This window comes from Pempheris klunzingeri, chromosome 17 (genome assembly GCF_042242105.1).
Source record: "Pempheris klunzingeri isolate RE-2024b chromosome 17, fPemKlu1.hap1, whole genome shotgun sequence".
Taxonomy (NCBI): Eukaryota; Metazoa; Chordata; class Actinopteri; order Acropomatiformes; family Pempheridae; genus Pempheris; species Pempheris klunzingeri.
This window is the reverse complement of record NC_092028.1, coordinates 20512123-20531858: the sequence shown is the minus strand read 5'-3', so window position 1 is coordinate 20531858 and position 19736 is coordinate 20512123. Positions and strand designations below refer to the sequence as shown.

Below are 19736 nucleotides of genomic sequence, written 5' to 3'. Positions count from 1 at the left end.
ATATGTTTATTTGAGTTGCCTTTACATTAGAGATCACATCTTTGATGTAGCTGAGAACATTTCAACAGGGGTTCACAAACTGTTTTCACTGAAGTGAAGTAATGGAAAGCTTTTTCACAACACGTCCATCCACACACACATACATGAGGCTATTCAGTAACCACATATTAGATTATCGCATCCATAGTGTTGTCTCTGCTGGTGTACAACAGTAAATATTATTAAACATCTTGTCCAAGAAATAAAAAAAACAAAGTAACCTACCAGTTTGGTAGGAGCACCCAGAGAGCACAGATCAGCAGAACCGAAACAAAACCAGCAAAAGTTGAAAATAATATAAACATTAAATGGTAGAATGCTTGAAAGCCGTCACGGCGTTCGATAAGATTTTCATATAGTCGAGATTTTCATGTTAAATCCTTTCAGCTGTGCGGATGAAATATTCTGTAATAAACCATTTCTAAATGTTGGAATGGTGTGCGAATGAAGCGATGGAATACACCAGCCATGCTCCGCTTCCTACTTCACACAGCCACAGACTCTTGCATAGTTAGTAAAATACATGCATTTTAGCGTTTTCATGCAATACTGCATTCCTTTGTCATTCTCAATTCTGTACATTGACAAAAAATGTACAAAAAAAAAAAAAAAAAACCCGGCAACAACAACTGCAGTGAAGAAAGCGTGAGAGGAAAATCAATTCTGGGAAGATGTTGATCCATTTTCTGACATTTTACACTGATTTCTGACATCTTGTTTCAACAGGTATGTATTTGGATTAACTGGATATACAGTATATATATATATATATATATGTATGTTTATGTCTCATATGGAGTACAGTACTTTTGAGCTCTCAAAAGTCAGCCACGTTGCACTTTTTGGTCATTCAAACCTCAGCTTCCTAAGTCTAATTGATAAATGAGATGATTATTGGATTATTGCTGTACTGCTAGTGTGCTGACCTCGCCATAATAAAACTAAAGGACACATTTTATGAGTCGAAGCTACTTATTAAAAATTGCCGTCACTTAATACGGGACATGTAGACATTCATATCAGCTCTGTATCACAGTACAGGGCTCGTTACTACTGCTACTGCATGAGCTTTACTTAATGAACCGTTGGGTCTCAGCTAATCTCACATGTTGTAAAAACAAATCAGCAATGTAGGCAATGTGGTGGCTATAAACACAACAGTTATGTATGAGTGACAAATGGCTGAGAAACAAAACAGGCTGATTTAACATCTGTACAGAAAAACAACTGTCATTTGCCTCATAAAAGATCTGGTTGGGCCCGACATGATGTCACACCGTGACCCCGATTTCATATCAGAAACAATATTTAGTATTTAGACTCACACTGCCGACCGATCCTTGCTGACAAAGCCCTGAAAAACCTAAAGTAAAATATCTAAAGTGAGAGGCCTCACACATCCTAATGCACTGGGTCGCAGCTACATGAGTGGATTAGTAATCCATTAAACTTGGTATTTAACAAGTGGATAAATGGACAAACAAGTGTAATAGCATGATCCAGCTCTAAAATGCCCACTAGCCACTACAACTCAATTACAGACTAGAAAAACAGGCAAACAAGACGGTGAAAGCCAAAATTACATAAAATTGTCCTGCTTTGATCCAAAGTGCCATGCACAGGTTCCTGATAGAGTACAATGTAAAGTAGAAAAGAGCAGCTGAAGGAACACCACCACATTTAAACAGCAGTATGTTATTTCTATGGTCGAGTGCGGACACAGTTGCCGCCGTATATTTTCTAACGGTAGGGACGTTAAAAAGGGTCCCACAAAGGCAGAGTGGGTGGTCAGCGTGTGAAAGCTATGAGTGCACAGACAGAAGAATCACAGGTCTGCAGCAGGTAGCTTCACCACGACTCTGCGCCCTGTGAAGTGATGGAAGGACACAGAGATAAAAACTTCCTGAGGATACATGGAAGCGAGCGACTCTTTCCTCTAAATGTCAGGTTTGATGCTCCAGTTTCACAGTTTGGAGAGAAATTTATTCCAAACTACAGGTAGGAGTAAACAAATACATAATTTATGTTGGCCGTGTGTTTTGTTGTTCGTGTGGTCTCATCAGCATTCTCAACAGATGGCTCTTATATTTACATAAAACACTGCTGGGCAGAATTTGGGTTACAAGTGTCACCATAAACCAATTTTATCTGCCAACAGTTCACTGATGAACAGCTTGTTGTGGATCTTTGAGGTATAAATAATGATGTCTGGTTATAAACAAGCTGTAGCATTCAATTTACAAGCCAACTTGTGCATAAGTCACTAGATAAAGGTGATTCCATTCACATCTTGAGAAACTGCTGCCAGCCATGGTGTGATTCGGACGGGCTACTCCAAAAACAAACCTCTCCGACATGTAAAGTCACGTTAACGCTGCTGATTTGCTCAAGCTCCGCACAGGCCGTTCAAATAACATACAGTCATGTTTAAATGCAGTGGTATTTCCTCTGAAACCATCTGAGAACTGATGTAAACCTGGCAGATGCTACAGACAAACAGTTCAGAGAAATACTGTAGATCTAAAATTCTAAGGTTATGTAAAGATTTAAAGTAATGCTTGGATTTTAATGGCATAACCACATTCATTCCTTAAGAACATACACTATGCTGGTATCTAATGTATGAATATTGCGTTTCTACAACGACAACGCTGATCTGGTCAAAACCAGACCAGCAAGCATCTTAACATGACGACAACAACAAGCCTCTGCCTTTGCTTCTATCATTATACATCCAGGTTTGGACAGAATCTGCTCTGAGACGATGTAAATGTGATTCTATGATCAATTAAATGGCTCAATTATCGATATCCTGTTTCAGCCTGATGAGGGGGTGGGGGGTGGGGTGGCAAAGAAGTGTTCTCCAATGAGGTACCACAGGTTATGATAAATGCTGCCAACAGGTTTCTGGGTCACTGAAGTGTGTGGTCACAGTTCTGAACATCAGCATTTGAAAATATGCTCTTTGTTTTTTTAAGAAATATCAGTGCCAGAGGAGCATCGGTCTGTTACAGCACCAGGTGTAGTACAGGGGCCGTCCCTTCAAACGGCCCCTGGAACACTGAGATGAACGTACCCTTTCACCATTTCAAGTCTAAGGCCTGCTGAAACTACTTTACGATATGTCTTGAAATCATGAACAGACGACGTCTTAAAAATGAGATAATTACATTGTCAAGTTAGTGTATGTATATATATATATTTATATATAGTAAAAGAAAACTACTTTATCTATACAAAGTGCGAACAATACAACATTCCTACTCAGTGATGCATACAGTAGTAGACTACAATGTTGCCAAAGGCAATTACTTGTTTCCATGTACAGTATTGAAAGGCGCTTAAGATCATTTTCATCTTGCTCATTGAAGGGAGGGAACGGGATATATATACTGTATACTTTCTCAATATCTGTACAGACACATATATATGTATTTATATACTCTGATTTTAAAGGGTTTCATTCCAAAACACACCGTCCCTTTGAGAAAAAGTAGTTAGCCTCAATAAGCATTTGATAAAATACATTTGTATCAAAAAAGTATTAAAGAAAAATAAAGTTTTAAAATATTGGAAAACTCAACGAGTGCACCGATTCGAATTCTTTCTCACCTCAAATCCTTCTCAGCTACAAATCAATCCTGGATCCTCTCAAGACAAGACAGGTGATTACTGATCAGTACATGTATTCTGCTGATGTCTTCCCCTCCGTGACTAAAACCACTCATACGATGGTCAATTTGATCGGCTTAAAACAACCAATGAAAACTACAATGAACGCTCAGCCACAATTATTTCGGAATGAAACTCTTTCGTGTGTGTGTGTGTGTGTGTGTGTGTGTGTGTGTGTGTGTGTGTGTGTGCGTGTGTGTGTGTGTGTGAGCATATCAACTCAGATTCAGTTTGTCCAGAGACTGTTTTTGATGCTAAGGTTCTGTCCTCACTTCTATTGCCTTTAAAATGCATACAGGGGAGCAGTGAGCACCAACATCCATCTTATTTCCATCTTAATCTGAAGAATGTGTGTCTGTAAGACTAATTCTGCACGCAGGGGGAAAATGTTTTGTGCCCCCTTAATTCCTTTTAATGCATATGCTGCTGCATTTTAAAAATGCTAGTCAACTGAAGGTCCTGTTTGCAGCGATGCAAGGATATAACAAGCCTCTTGTCTGAGGGAAAGATAATTGGATTTCAATTCAATAGGGAAATGTGTCAGCTGTGATATAGGGCTCCAATACACACAATCAGGTTTGTTGTTGTGCTGTATTACTGAATGCATATGGCATGCCAGAAAGTATCGAATGAGTAAAAGCGACCACCCTACACTTACTCGCATCAAGAATCATACCTATTGATCAAACAGTGGAATTGGAAACAATATAGGCTGCTTTAAAAATCAGAACTGGCAGCATACCAGGCAAGTGTTTGGCACTCAGATATGCAGATGATGTACAATTTGCCAGGATATGAATCTGATGCCAGTGTACAAACCATAACATCAAAGAGTCTCATTACAAATCCATCTGGCGCTCACTGAAACTTAGGCACAAAGAAAACAGCTGCATTATGTAAGTTCAATGAGACTACTATGACTACATCATTGAGGCCTCTGTGTTGTACGTGCAGGAGATTGCATGCTTGATGACAGCTTTCGGGAAGACGCCATCCTTTCCAGAGGCTTCTTCCCGTTTGTGGGAGACTTGAGACTTACTTCAGAAGTGGAAGACTTGGATTTGCCAACGTTTAATAGAGTGCGACTTAGAGAGCTGGGGGGCTTGGAAGACTCCTTTGCCTCTGGCTTTGTCTCACCTCCGTGAGCCTCTTTAGACGCCTGTGAGGACACGGCGTCTCCCGTCTTTCCATTATCACCGCCGACGTCCTTGGCTTGTCCGTTCTGCTTGCACGTTCTCTCTGAGGCCTTTTTTGCAAGCATGGTGCTTTTTCCCAGATCAGCCGACCGGCGGCTTTCTCTTTGTCGGAGGGCACTCCTGAAGAAAGACAACCCTTTTTCCTCCGATTTGCTGCCGCGCTGCAGGTCTCTGGTGGACACGCTGGGTGAGCGCAGGCTAGTGACGGAAGAGCTGCTGCTGGAGCTCCTCACAGATCTCTTCTCGGGACGGTTGCTTTCTCCACTCTTTGACAGCGAGGCGCGAGCTACCGAGCTGCTTCGGAGACTGTCAGCCAGGGGGCTAGTGTGCATAGAATCTCTGCTGAAGCTCCTTTCGACCAGCCTCTTTCGACTACTTGTGGAGTTTTTCTCGGTGACGGTGGAATTCTTTTTTGCAGTTGGCGAGGGGGAGGCTGAGGACTGAGGTGTGGAGCGGACACATGGCTTATGTTGTGGTGTTGCCTCTGGAGGCTGAGTCGCCTCCTTTGTTTTGGAGGGAGTTCCACTGGGTGTAGAGGTGCTTTTCTTGGCATTTCCACTCTTCTCTTTAGTATTGCTCACCTTTTTGCCTTTCGCGGGTGTACTGGAAGACGTCTCAGGAGCAGAAGTCTTGTGGGTTGAGCACAAACGTTTTTTGGAGGTTTTCTCCTGCTCCACTTTGCTGGAACTCTTTGTGGGGCCTGTGCTTTCTGCCTTTGAGGCAAATCCTCCAATACTGCTCTTACGTTTCTGTTCTTTGGAGGGCGTAGCTTGGGTGGGGAGAATGTTTTGGTCTATAGCTGTAATCTGGTTGTTGTTTTCCGTTGGCTCATTTTTGGCGCTCTTCTTCTCCACTGGAGTGGGAGCCCTGCAGTAAATCATGTCTAGGAACCTTTTGTTGTTGTCCTGGTCACTCAAGTTGCCCTCCATCATAGACAGGGGAGTCCTGCTGCCAAAGTAGCGCTCATGCCTACTGTAGCTGCCAAAGCAGGATGTGGAAACCTTGTCATCACAGGCCTCTCCGATCCTCTCCAGCGGAGGAGAACATCGAGAGTCGAGGGAGAAACGCGAGGGCGAGTTGGATCTCATGTGCAGCTTTGCGGAGAGCGACCAAGAGGGCTTTATCCCACTGTCGCTGAAGGCTAAGGGACTAGCAATGGACGACCTGGAGGACAAGCTCTGACGCTGGATGCTCCGCACAAAAGGGCGGACGGAGAATCCCCCTAAAAACAAGGAAACATTTTATTTTTTGTGAAAGATGCTCAGTTGGTCTGAAAGTGCTGCTGGAAACCCTGGATTGATCTAAAACACCACTACAACCATTCAAATGATACTAAAAATGAATTCATGCCTGAGAAAATTCAAAAACAACACGAAAACCTGCCCTGTGCCTTTCTCCATAGATCGGGTTAGGCAGACTAAAAAACGCGCATGAAGCCGCATCATGATGTAAAAGTCAATTCTTGTTTTTATTTGGACATTACCAATCAATAGCTGCATTGATTCACACCTTAAACTGCATTTGTCCATCAACCATGTACAGCAGTGTTTCTACTGCTCTGAACTGAACTCTGCTACTGAAACGCACAAACTGACTGAACTGGACTGAACCGGTTGTAACAAACCCTCTCAGATTTAGCCCCGGTAGCATGTTATTGCTGCCTTGTGGTAAAGTGCTGCTGGACTCTCACTGACTGAAAGAGTCCAGTTCGTTATTTGTGCCAAAAGATATCTGAACAGCTTTAACAAACTAAACTGTCTGAATAAATATAAAAACTGAGTAAATAATGACCATAAATGACCTAATAAATAATTACTATTATTATGAAAAGTCCTGATGCCACAATTAAATGTTTAAGGTTACATGAGTAATGAAAAACTGGTTGTAGTGTAAAATGGACTAACTGAGCCTAAACAGAGCCCACATTTCTATTAACCACAAACAGCAGCCCGAGGCACCATCTGTCTCTGTTTGGATTCACTCAGTATGTGTGGTTTCCCACAGTTTGGAGCTCCGTCGGGCTCGTCGCCTCATTCGTCCCAGTCAGATGTGACATATGTAACCTCAGTGTCTGCCTTGATGCTGCAGTGTCTCTTTAAAAATGTATTAACTGAATTTTGGAGTTGGCCTTTGTACGTTCAGGTGGGAGAGTTTGTGACTACAAAGAACTCAGTGGTGTCTTTTGACTCTAACAGAAATACTGTCAGTTAAAGGGGTAATGCACTTCGCAAAAGGGTTTGTGTTGCTCATTATAAAAGGGGGAACACAGTGAGACACATTGAAAGCAAAGCAGCCTCTTTGAAGCAGCTTCCTTTAGGGCTTTGGGTCTATAACTGATGGTTTGATGCATACATTCTGTTTTACACTGCGTTTAGTTTTACAAATGGCATTATTCTAGCAAAGGTTTTGTTCTATAAAGTTAAAAATCAAAAGCTAACTCTGACCTTTGAGCTTTTGTTGGGACTATGACATATAAAATATGAGGACATCAGCAGTTTATGTGCATGTAATGAAAATATACGTACGGAAAACTACAATCTGCTGCCGGTAAAATCAAATGCATGAAAACAAATACAGGCACCATCTCACCATCATCTTCACTGCGTTCTCCTGGAAACTCGACTGACTCAGCCAGTGATGCCAGGGAGGTGCGTCTGGATGAGGCTCCAGAGGCCAAACTAGCCGGCCTACTGCCAGGTAACCTGTTGATCCAATGGTCACACAGGGACGAACTGGTGGAACCTGCGGAAAAGACGATAAACACTAGTTTATGTTGAGGATTTAGGGCCATAGGGAGGCATACTACCTTGTTATTTTCCTCTCCAACAATACAATAGCTTCCCCAAAAGGTCTGACCTGTGTGGTAGGCACATACACATCAAAATCACAATGGCTAAAAACAAGAGTATAGCTTTTCTCTTTCTTATTACAGTGTTAGTTTCTCTCAAGGATTCAACCTCAAACCTTTGCAGCCAAGTTCATGCAGTATTGTATCTAAATACAGCCGATATTAAACAGACAGAAGGAAACAATGCTGACCAGCAACAGAGCTGTTGGCCGACCAGGAGGGAATAGCCGTCCTCCGCTGGTAGAACAGTATATAGGCCGTCTGCTGACACACGTCATCGTCAGCCACTTGTGAAACCTCACTGTCATCAAAGCAGTACCACTGGCCATCGATTGAGTTCTTGCAGTACGCTGTGAAGGCAAAGCAGGAGGGAGGAACTGGTCAAAATGGATGATGAGCTCACAACTACACAGTTAATTTAATATCCTGATTGTTCCCACGTGTGAACTGTGAATGAGAACGATGGTTTGTAGGAGCACCTGTGTAGTGGCCTCCGTGCATGTTCCCATGGTGGTTGCACACAGCATACAGGTCGTACAGGTAGTCATCGGGGTTTCTTCCAAGGCCATATGGCCGTCTCCATGGCGACCAGTGGGAAGGTAAACTCCAGCTGCTCTGGCTCCTCTTAACAACATGAGGTGCCATGTCCATGCCCATCAGTGGGAACTTCACCATGTTCTGCATCTTCACCCTCCGGTCCCCCTCCTGAAACACACGCCGAGACCAACGGCATTCAAGAAACGGCTCCAGCCTGACGACTAGCTTCAGCCTATAGTGCTTGTAACATGGTATCAGTTTATTTGTAGCTTCATGAAGGAAAGTACACAGCAGCTACTAACCATTACTGCAACTATTACGTGAGGCCCTTACGGAGAAGCAGTATAGACGACGGATGGATGTCAAGCAGACAAGCTGGACAGGCCATTATCCAATTAATGCGTTATGCTGCAATAGTGCATCATGCACCGGTATCCACCTTATCTCTTATTCATCCGACAGACCTCTGGTGTCAGTAGATGAACTGCCTTTGCAGTCGAATCAGTATGAATGTGTGAAAGCACCTCTGGCACAATCAATAAGAATGACATTATATATTATTCATCATTGACTGTGATTACTGGCTTAGACTTTCATCTGCAAATGCTTAAAAATTGTGAATTTGGTTGCTGAACTGTTTAAACTAACAGTTTAAACTAACTTGACTGCGGTGGGTAACGTCACAGAAGGGCCTGTTCATAAAACGCACTACCTTCACAGATATCAATTCTCACTGCAAAGTAAATTAAAAAGTTGGCATCTCCGGTCTTGAAGCATTTTATTAAACGTAATTCAATTGCTACAACTGTGTACAGATTTATGTCTAAAGCACTTCTCCTGTCAGCGCTAAATATCTTCTGGTGGTGCAAAATAAAATTTGAGCGCTGCTGCCAGAAAAAAACCCCGGGGAAACACTGAATATAAACAAATGAAGCCAGGGATCTTACACCGTAAATATTGTCTAAACACAAGCATCTGTGACAAAATATTTAATTCAAATCAGGAATATCTGATCAAAGAAGAAGTTAACAAGACTACAAATTTTCACTCGGTGCTACAGGCTCGTTTCAGTCAGATCCAAAAAAGCGCTGAGATTGTGCTACCCAGCTTTTACCCTTAGTGCATGACCCCAACAACACAGTGCCCAGAAATCCACAGAGAAAACTTGATGCAAAAAAAAAAAACAAACAGTATTCTGTGTTTGAACAGTGTTTGGTTGGGCTGAAGTACCTGTCTGAACCTCTTGAGATGCAGTATGAGTACATCCGGCAGCGTCCACAAGCTGAGCTTAATGCGGCCCTGCTGCAGCTGCTTGCAGTGAGGACAGCGCCAGGCATCGTCTGGGGCCAGCTGAAACACACACACACACACAGCATAGGCAGCAGCCATCAAGGACAAGCTCCAACCGCACTGCTTAGAAAAAAAAAGCCTCACACAGGATGAGGCCCTGAGTTTTCCTCTCGCTTCCCTTTATTCTCCTCCAGAGCATTCACAGACATGTAAAACCACAATATACATGTGGGTATGTGCTCAGAATTTCTAGTTTATCCAAACATGGCATTAAGAGTCAGATAAACAGTAAAAACCACAGAGGGAGAAAGGCTTTCTGAATTTTAGCAGAGGAATAATAAACTGGTAGGAAGGAGACAAATATGAGGCTATACTTCAAAGCATACTTAGCACAGACATGTGCCAAAGCAAATGTAACATGGACTTTCTAATGTCACTGCAGTGTGCACGGGCAAAATGTTACCTGCTCCTCCTTAGTATAGAGATGGAAGCACTGAGCGAGGGTGCAGGCCTGCGGCTGATGATGCTGTTCCCTGTGCAGATACACGCTCTCAGCGTCAGGAATGTACTCCTCCTCGGTGTGTCCAAACAGACTGCGGGGACATGAGCCACAGCCGTCCATTCATTCATCCATTCAACAGCAAAATCATGTGAGCATCATAAGATCTGCCCTGAAATGTGGGTCACACTGTCTCTTATGTCAAAATAAAATGTTTCAAGACAGTTGGTGTAACTGTGTAACAAATCACAGTGATTGAATTTACACTTTGACATCATATGTTGTGTATTCTTATGAAGATCATACTGTCAATCATAACTGCTAAGTGCTTTAAGTTTTCCTTACAGTTCTTGCTTAGGGGGGCAGCAGTATTGAAAAGGGTTGAGAGGAGCTTCCCAAACAACACCTGCACAAACAGTAACTTTGTCTGTTTAATTCAATTTAAATGGCTTTTTTGGAATAAAAGCTTCCCAAACATTAAAAAAACCAAATCAGTGTCTTTAGGGATTTCCCACCATGTTTGCTTTGACTGTTACTTAAGTGCTAACCTTTGATAAACATGAAAACCAGTCATCAGCACATGACTTTTGATGAAGATGCAAATTCCCTGTGTGTGTGTTAAACACAGGAAAATAATAACATAATGTGGTGCACAGGAGTTAGGGGAACATTGTGGGAGGCACTTGCATTCAAGAGCTCAAAATAGCTTTTGTTGTGTGAAACAAACCTTGTTAAGTCCAAGGTGTTGTTTTCATAAATCCTGCACAATGCAGAGACCACCACCCTCCGTTCTGAACTGAAATGCTGCCTCATCTCTTAACTGACACATGGAGGTGCAGGGATGTATGGATGAGCTTATTTTTGTGACCGTGGCAAGTTGCTTCTAAGCAAATGACCAGTCCCATTCAGTTGAAACAGGTTTGGAGGATTAGGTCAGATGGGGCCTTCAAATACTTTCAGAGCACATTTTGTTTCAGTGGCCTTCAATTAAATTACAGTAAATTACACATTCAATATCATGTCTACAAGGCAAGTTAAAAAAAATGACCACAGACCTCAGAACTCAAGCAAATATTCATCTTTGTCACTCACTAGTCCTTTGTCTCTTTGTCCCACTCTACCACAATCTTCACATGTGGTGGCCCCCCTTGTCCACAGGACTTGTACGCTCTGTAGTGGAAAAGAAATGAAGTCATTCAGAACAGGGATTTTAAAACCTCTTCATTTATGTCAGTGTAGGCTGGTGTGAAAAGTGTCTTCAGGACCAAGTCGTGCGCCACAGACCACATGTTATTACATGTAATTGTGCCAACAATGCAAAAATGATGCTAAAAAGATATTATCTTTAGACGGATGGGTTCATCCAATATGAAATCATTTCATTCCTTTTAAAGAGCAGAACACACGGTGTATTTCTGCTGTAGTAGCTTCTGTTGAGGTTATAGGACCGTGGGCACAACAGATTCATGCTCCTCTCTGGAGCACCAGTGTTGTGACTTGTTTTACTGATGCTTGTTTACTGACTGAAGTGGGTAATAAGCCAAACGTGCTAAACTGGCATATTAACAAACAGTCAAATTCGTGTACGGGCACGCCGCCTCAGGAGGCCTGTGAGAGGAACCGAACTGACGAGTCATGTGTGTAAAGAGAAGACCAAAGGACCGGATGGATGTAATTCTGACCCCGCTCTTTTAACCTGGATAGATCACCATGGTAACTGATGCTGCAAACTTAGAGTTTCAGCCTAAATCGGCTTAAAAAGCGCTGCCTTCTTCTCGCAAATCATGATGCAAACATGTTGTCTGTCTTTAAGTCTGCCCTCATGTCTGTCTTTAAGTTTGTGAGTATTATATGTATACAGAGTGTTTTGCTTTCACTGAAATAATAATGCTAAGAAAACACTCAAACAAATATCTGCATTTCATGGCTGCATCCCATTGGATGAAAAGTGTGGCTGACTCTGACTGGACTTGCTTTGCAGGAAGAGATTAAGGTCAAGATGCAAAAAAGTAAAATCTACATCAATATGCAAATTAGAATGAGTAATGTAGTATAATAAAACAAACGTTAATCTGCCCACAGGCGTATATCAGCCTGTTAACTTGAAAATCTTAATGAAGATTGGATGAATACTGCATGCACATATACATGCTACGTTAACGACACGTACTTTTGTGTATTTGGAAGTCTTCAGAATAATAAAATAACATATCAGTCATTAATCAACCATTTTTTGGTAACACTAAGCAACAAACAGATAGATTAGAGGTATAAACAGACAGAACTGACCTGTCCACAGTTGGGTGACACAGCGGTCGCTCATCTTGAGGAAGGAGGTAGGTGATACCAACTACGCCGACCACTCGAAGGCTGAAAGGTCCAACCTACACAGAGAGACACCACCGTCAGTACTTCAGTGAGACCCGTGCATCTGGCTTACTGACAAGATGTGATCAGAAAATATCAGGGGTGCTTATTACCCTTCTCTGATTTTACTCTTTTTGGAGACTTGAAATACACATTTTCAAATCCATCTTTCTGTCCGATCTGTGAACTATGCAGCATCAACTTATTCACTGTACATTCATATAAAAGGCAAAGTGCTTGTTCCTCTTCCTACCTGAATGTAGACACCAGGCCTCAACAGATGACGCATTTTCTCCAGGATTTCTTTCTGCAGAGCATCCCAGGTCACTGCGCGGTCCATGTACAGTACGAAAGGCAGACCGAACCTACAACAACAACAGCCCAATAACTCATTACTGCCAAAAACTAACTGCATTCTTTGGCCTTTATCTCTTTATTGCATAGTGATGGAGAGGAAACGGATGAGAGAGAGGGGAAGACATGCAGCAAAGGGCCCAGGAGCTGCAGTCAGGCCAAAGCCTTAATGGTTTGTGCTCTACCAGGTGAGCCTCAGGGTATTGCATTATAATGATCATATGGTCTTTATATTATGTATTCTTATTGTAGTACCTCTTTCCTTGGTGGCCGGTACAAGCTCTGTTACACACCAGAAGGATAATTTTTTCTGGTCCCAGGTTCTTATTGGGTGATGCAGTTAAAGGAGTCATGGCCCCCTGCATGAAAGACGGAGTCCTGCTGATTTCCGCCCCGTACTTCAAGTTGTTATGATTCAGGTTTGCCAGAAGACTTCCTGTGAAAGACACAAACAGGTCTCGATAGATTCCCTTCTGTTATTTTAATGTCAAAAATACAGATTGTTGGCTGAAGTACTAGTTAGATTTACCTCTTTTTGTGCGAATGTTCTCCAGTTTGAAGGTCTCTGGTGTCTCAAAGGCAAATATGGAATCACTCTCTTGAATGATGTCAAGATCATCATCATCGTCACAAAAGGAACGATGGAAACCGTCATAGTACATTTCAGTCAAAACAAACTGAAAGAGAAAAGAAAGTAAACTTAAAAAAAGTGTTTCTCTGGAAAAGGTGCGGGTTCTTTTAATGTTTTATTCTTATGTTGAAGCAACATCATCATCCCGCCACTCCTTATCCTGCTTTAGCCTTCATCTGCACTCACTCTTGTGGCTTTTTCACCACGCCAGCTTTAATCAATGTTAGCACTCAGTTATTGGAGCCTTAACCCCTGAGGACAGACAGTTAAAAGTGTCTTACTAACCAGCTGAACCTGCTTCATAAAAAAATTTTAAAAACCTGGGTTAATAACAAACTACTGTACAGACGCAGAGCTGGTTTCAGGAACAGCGAGCTAACATTGTATGACCGTAACACAGCCTGAGTGTGTCAGACCCTGAGCTGATAAGAGACAGGAATAGCACCTGGTCCATTGGGATCTTGGTCTCACGTGACACAGCATCTCTGAGGCGATAGACGGTGCTGTTGAGGGGAACAGCGACTCCAATCCGCATACAGTGGGAGTACTTGCCTTGGTAGACCACTGTCACATACAGGGGCCTGGCAAAAACAAACACACGTTTAAACTGTGACATTCTGTGGCTTCACGGTCATAGTTTACATTTCTTATCATGTAAAGGTGTTAGATTACCTCCCCCTACTTCATATTTCTAACAGGACGAGAGATTTATCTTTCTTTCAGGACTAAACACTCCCTTCACATCAACACACTGTTGTTTTGGTTTGAAAAGTGAGCGCTCCTCCCACACCTGTTTGCTGCTCCTGCGCCTTCAACCCCCCCCCCACACACACACACACTCTCTAACACACCTGGTAACATTCCTCCTCCTGACAACACACACTCTGCTATCTGCTTCAGGTTCTTGTTGTTCACACACACAGTGCGATCTCCAGTGAAGGTTAAGTTAAATACACTGTGACTGCTTACATCCTACAAGAAGAACTAACACACCACAACATGCTGTGACATACTTTAAAAGCCTTATTGAAGGATTTTTGTTATATATGGAAATCAGTAGTAATTAGTCGCGAACATGTAAAAGCCTGTCGGCTGAGCACTGTTACCTGATCACACCTCATGCTGGAGCAGAGCTCAGGAGAGCAACTCACCTTGTGTGTGGCAGTGGGATCGGTAAGGAGATGCAGAGGAAGGGATCAAAGGTATTGCTCTGCTTTTGGCAATGGGGGCATGTGAGAGAAGACCTGTTGGGGGGGAAAAATAAAATCTCTACTAAGTATAACAGGGGGGTAATGTGGCCACATTGGTAAAACATGGAACTGGACATAAAGCCCACCTGTACTGAGCCTGAAACAGCTCCTGCACAAAAGACCCAGCAGAGAGGGGAGGAGATGGTCCCTCTATGCTTTGGTCATCTTCTTCAATAGGTGGCTGAACAAACACAAACAGGTTTTATCAGTCAGGCTTAGAAATTACAAATAATACCTGTCTAGTAAGTTCCTGGGAATCAAGAGGAAACAAGACCAGGCAAGTAAGATACCAAAGAATAAGAATAATTGCTGTAAGTTATAATGCAATGCAATAACAGTTAGAATAACTATTTTCAGCTCAACTTCGGGGCTGTATTTATCAGTGAAACACCAAACTATGTCCATAACAACCTCCACAAACATTCACCTTTATAGCGGGCCTGCTGTTGGGGTTGACAGTGTTGAGGTCCTCGTGTACTCTGTCCAGCAGCCACAGTAGAAACTCTTGAGCATCGTGCTGAGCATTCCCTTTAAACTGGGTGGCATTTTTTGACACAGCATTCTGCAACAAACAGCATCTCCCAAAGGTTACAATGCATGCAAGGCCAAGATCTCACCACAGTTTATCCTTACGGGGTCTTAAATGTGTTGGTCGTGGTCAAGTTTCACTAACTGCAGCTCCTAGACATCGATGTGCAGCATGTTGTAGGTCAATACTGACATTCTCAGCATGTAAACCTCTCCACAGATGATAAATTTACCTTGAAATCCCTGCTATGCTGAGGGGTATACTCAAACGTCCACAAAGCCCGGACAAGTCCAGACAGTTGCTCTGTAACTTCTCCTTTGGCCAGCGGACCCTTCTTCTGCAGATGTACTCCATTTGTCTTTGGCTTGTTCTCATCCAGCTCGCTGTCTTTGTAGTGCTCCAAAACCAGGTACTCAGCAAAGAGTTCAGTGTTACTGAGGCACTGCAGAATTGCATTCATGAAGCAGGTATTCCCGTGGTTTTTCAGACCCGACACTCCAGGAACTCTCTCTCCAGAGAGGAAACCCCCGAGCTCCCCATCATCCATGGGCACATCTTTGCCCCCAGATTTAAAAGTGGAGAACCCTCCATCATCTTTATCATCCTCTGCTTGCACCTCAGACCCAAAGTGAGATAAAGCCGTCAGTGTCCGCAGGACTCTGCTCATAAAACTGCCCACAGAGCGCACAGAGCCTCGCCTGAACAGCTTCTTGCTGAAGCTCGACTTCTTGTCCTTGGTTGCGGCTTTGCAAGACATGATTTCTCTCTGACAGACGTGCAGCTCAGACAGATGTGTTGTGAGGACCGACAGCCATCTCTCTGGCTGCTGTCTGCTGCTCCATCTCAAAACATGTAGACAGCAAAAACGTCCCACCAGCTCGAGTCAAATCTTACGCTGCTAGCGACTTGTTAGCTAACCTTAGCTAATAACACCATTATGTGTGTGTGTATTCCTCTAAAACATGCAGCCGTGTTTGTTTAAATTAATTTGCCAAGCGGTAGCATTTGGTGCACTACAACCTCGCTAAAATACTGGCTAAGACAAATTACCTAACAGGCTAAGACGCCAAACATAAGCACTGCTCAGATCGGATGTTTACGCCAGCAACTTGCTCCAGAGTTACCTTGTTTTTACGGGTTACTGCTCCGCAGCAATGAATCAACATCGGTTATGCTGAGAGCGAAGACAGCAGCAGTTAGCTAAACTAGCTAACGCTGGCGCTAGCTACAACAACAACAAGAGCAGCACAAACAGCGGCAGAGCTTCTCAGCAGAGACGTCCGCGTCCGACAGAAGGTGGGAGTCCGCCATGGTCGGCAGGGGACGACAGCGAGAGCAGAGAGTGTGTCCGCAGTTTGGTTCACCTCAAATTTGTCACATATTTGGAGGCACAGTCGGGCTAAGCTACCACTAGCAGAATCGTTTTACTTCTTCTTCTTCTGCTTGTTTGTGTTGGCAGCGGGTTCGCTGGCTCACAGCGACATCAGCGCCACCTGCTGGCCTGGAGTCAGAGCGGCAGCCTGGAAATACACACCTGGTTCAGGTTGAAGGAGTTTAAGGCCTCAAACTACAGGCAAAAACTTTCCTCATGCATTTTGGATTATTTTGTAGATATGTTTATGTATAATATCTAATATCTGATGTGGCTCATGTGGGAATTCCTGAATCTGGACCTGCTCTTTGTGGAAAGTGTCTTGAGATAATGCTGTTATAAACTGGCGCTACATAAATAAAGATTAATTGATTGATGTTTCATCTTTAGATGTTAATTTTACTACACTTGGTTTATTGTTGTCTGTAGATTTCTTCCTCTAAATTCTGTCTTTAAAGTAAAAAAAATATGTTTTTTCTCTCACTATGAGGCCAAAATACACCAAACCTCCCAGTTTTATTCCTCTCTATATTCTGGTTTACATTTCATCCCTATAAATGTTGTGAAAATTGTCTTTTAATGGAAGAAAAACAAAAAGAAATGCAAATTAGTGTATTTTTAATTAGATAATGTACCATTTGCATATTTAAGCAGGACTTCAGAAAACATGTAATACAAAAATGTTTGTCATAATAGAGTTATCATCTGTTTCATGGTGATATTTATTGGTTAAGACTTTTATCACGTTCACCTGCAGTGTCTCGCCCTGCCAAGCCAATCGCCAATGATTTAAATATACCCAAAAACAACAGTTCTCCACATTACTTTACGGTTTCTCTCAGTTGCTTTGACACCGTTTTCTTAAATCTTCACACACGATTTTAAAAACTCACACTCAGCGGTACAAACATCAAACTTCTGGGTCTGATTCAACGTTTTCTGCTGAAAACTGCGGGATGATTTGTTCTTTAATTCAAAATACTGCCTCCAAAAAAGTTTAAAATGGGTTTTCAAAGAAATAAGTCACAGCACTGACCGTTCAGATCAGCCTCCAGGAGAACTTGGGGAGGGAAACATTAGTGCAGCCGCTCAGCAGAATCAGAGCTTTTTATAGGCTGAATATGAACAACATATATATAAATAGATTTATTACTCTCAGTATCTATGTGAGGTTGTCTTTGTGTGCGCTGTAGTGCATCTGAAGGTTAATCCAGTGCACAAACATCAGTCTGGCTCATCAGTAGTGGGATTCATTTCATCAATTCAACCTGTATTTTCAGGAGCTGATGATTTAAATGCACCACGGTGTCTGCACATGCTCAGTATACAACTTTTAGAGTCCTTGTTCTGATTATCATGGTAGAAAACCACTCATGTGCCATTCAGCAGTAAAAGAAAGTGGCCGTTGTCTCTTCTGTTAGTCAGTTCACCGTGCTGCCTGAGGGAGGCACAACGAGCTCAGGAAGACTTACAGGATGTGTGCATGTACTAACACACACGTCTGAATACTGAGTATCTAACTGCAGCGATTTTAGAAGTTGATGCATGAATATGTTTGCATGTGTGTGTGTTTTATGTGAGATCAAATGTGTGTGTGTGTGTGTGTGTGTGTGTGTACTAATTTAACTGAGCGTCTGTGTCTTTGCACATCTTACCTAAATAATCAGAGGACTTCTGCTTTAATGGCAACATGTGTGTGATTAATTAGAGAAGACCTGAGCCTGTGGGAGCAGAAGCACTGTGAGTCAGTCAGTCCGTCAACACATTGGGAGTATTTCTGATCAAAATGAATCATCCATTTACCTTTTCAGGTACAAGTGTGTGCAGAAGACGGATAAAAATAGAACAAAAGAGGACATTTTCATCATGAATATAATGATGCCAAATAAGTGAATGTACAAAGTGCACTCTTATAATCCACTGAAGGAAGAACATCCTGTTGACACAGATGTTTTATTCTACAATATCAGTCTTGACACAATCTTGTCCATTTATCTAGTTACACAGGAACTTTTGCTCCGGTGACATTTGACTCCTGTAATGTTAGAGACAACATTTTGAATCTCAATTTGAGAATCTGCATGTTAAAAGAAAGAACATCTTCAGTAAATCTTGGTGGGATGAACATGACAAGCCCCATCCTGTCGTAAACCTGCTTCGTCTGAGTGTGTCAGAAGAAACTAAAGTTGTTGTTACACTTGTCGTGTCAATAACTCCACCGCAAATGTTATGGAGATGATAAGTTTAGATTTTTGAGTGACAAGTGTTTTGTGTTGACGAGCTGCTTGTTTCCTCTGATGGAGCGAACCGTCAACACTGCGTTAGACTGATCCTTCTGTTGTGTAGAACAGGAGCCAGCAGTCTCAGCGTGCTCTCACAGATCAATAAAAGAAGAAGGAACGGGATATGAGTCCTCAAAGGAAAGTATAGACAGTCCAAACTGTGAAGGAGCTGCTCCTCGTCTCTGGGACTCTCTGTGGAGACACATGGTGGTCATGAGTGTGAGCGGCGTGTTTTACTTTGAGGCGTCGTCAGATGTAAAAGTAACGAGCAGGACTGATGTGTGACGGTGATTTGACAGCAGACAGCAGTGACAGTGTGTGAGACACTGAGGGTACAGCCTATACAGCCTGCTCACCACTGGGGGGCTGTACGTGCATCTCAAACCCCCAGCCTTTTTTTTTTTTTTTGGTAATGTTCTGCTGCTTTTAGACTGCTTTGTGCTGCTCATCGCTCAGCATCATGGGTCAAATCTGAGTGCGTCTGAGCATTTTTAACCTGTAAACAAGCGTTCTGCAGCGCTCTGTGTGCCGCCGCCTGAGTCTGAGCTCTGACTGGCAGCATCAGCACAATGTGCTGCTCTGTATTGATCTGGAATCTGAGTGGAAAATGTTGCTGGACGTACCGTTGGGAGGAATTCAGAGTGTACTTGCTCATTCTGCCACTTCCACTTAAGGCACCACTGTAAACACTGCACACAGTCCACCTTCCCCTCTGCTGGAAACACTGAAGAGTAGAAAGTGCAGTGACTCCATGTTGATTAGCGCTGCATGCATCATAGGATGCATTAAGATAAATGAGTAAAAAACTAAAAGAAATGACACAAATGAACAAAAATTAACAATAAGAAAAATTAAAAACACACATTTCTA

At 42.6% G+C, this 19736-nt stretch overlaps 1 protein-coding gene across 1 annotated transcript; it reads right to left on the bottom strand.

Annotated features, from left to right (window-relative positions):
* Positions 1–4445: 4445 nt before the first annotated feature.
* On the bottom strand, positions 4446–16031 carry usp31 (ubiquitin specific peptidase 31). The gene is made up of 16 exons (XM_070847595.1): positions 15445–16031; positions 15111–15245; positions 14770–14864; positions 14585–14677; positions 13879–14014; positions 13332–13479; positions 13058–13238; positions 12702–12813; positions 12371–12465; positions 11174–11251; positions 10046–10175; positions 9523–9642; positions 8235–8460; positions 7947–8105; positions 7497–7649; positions 4446–6129 (listed from the first exon to the last, which is right to left on the bottom strand). The coding sequence occupies exons 1-16, from the start codon at positions 15967–15969 to the stop codon at positions 4637–4639; spliced, it is 3879 nt and encodes a 1292-aa protein (XP_070703696.1). The 5' UTR covers positions 15970–16031; the 3' UTR covers positions 4446–4636.
* Positions 16032–19736: the final 3705 nt, after the last annotated feature.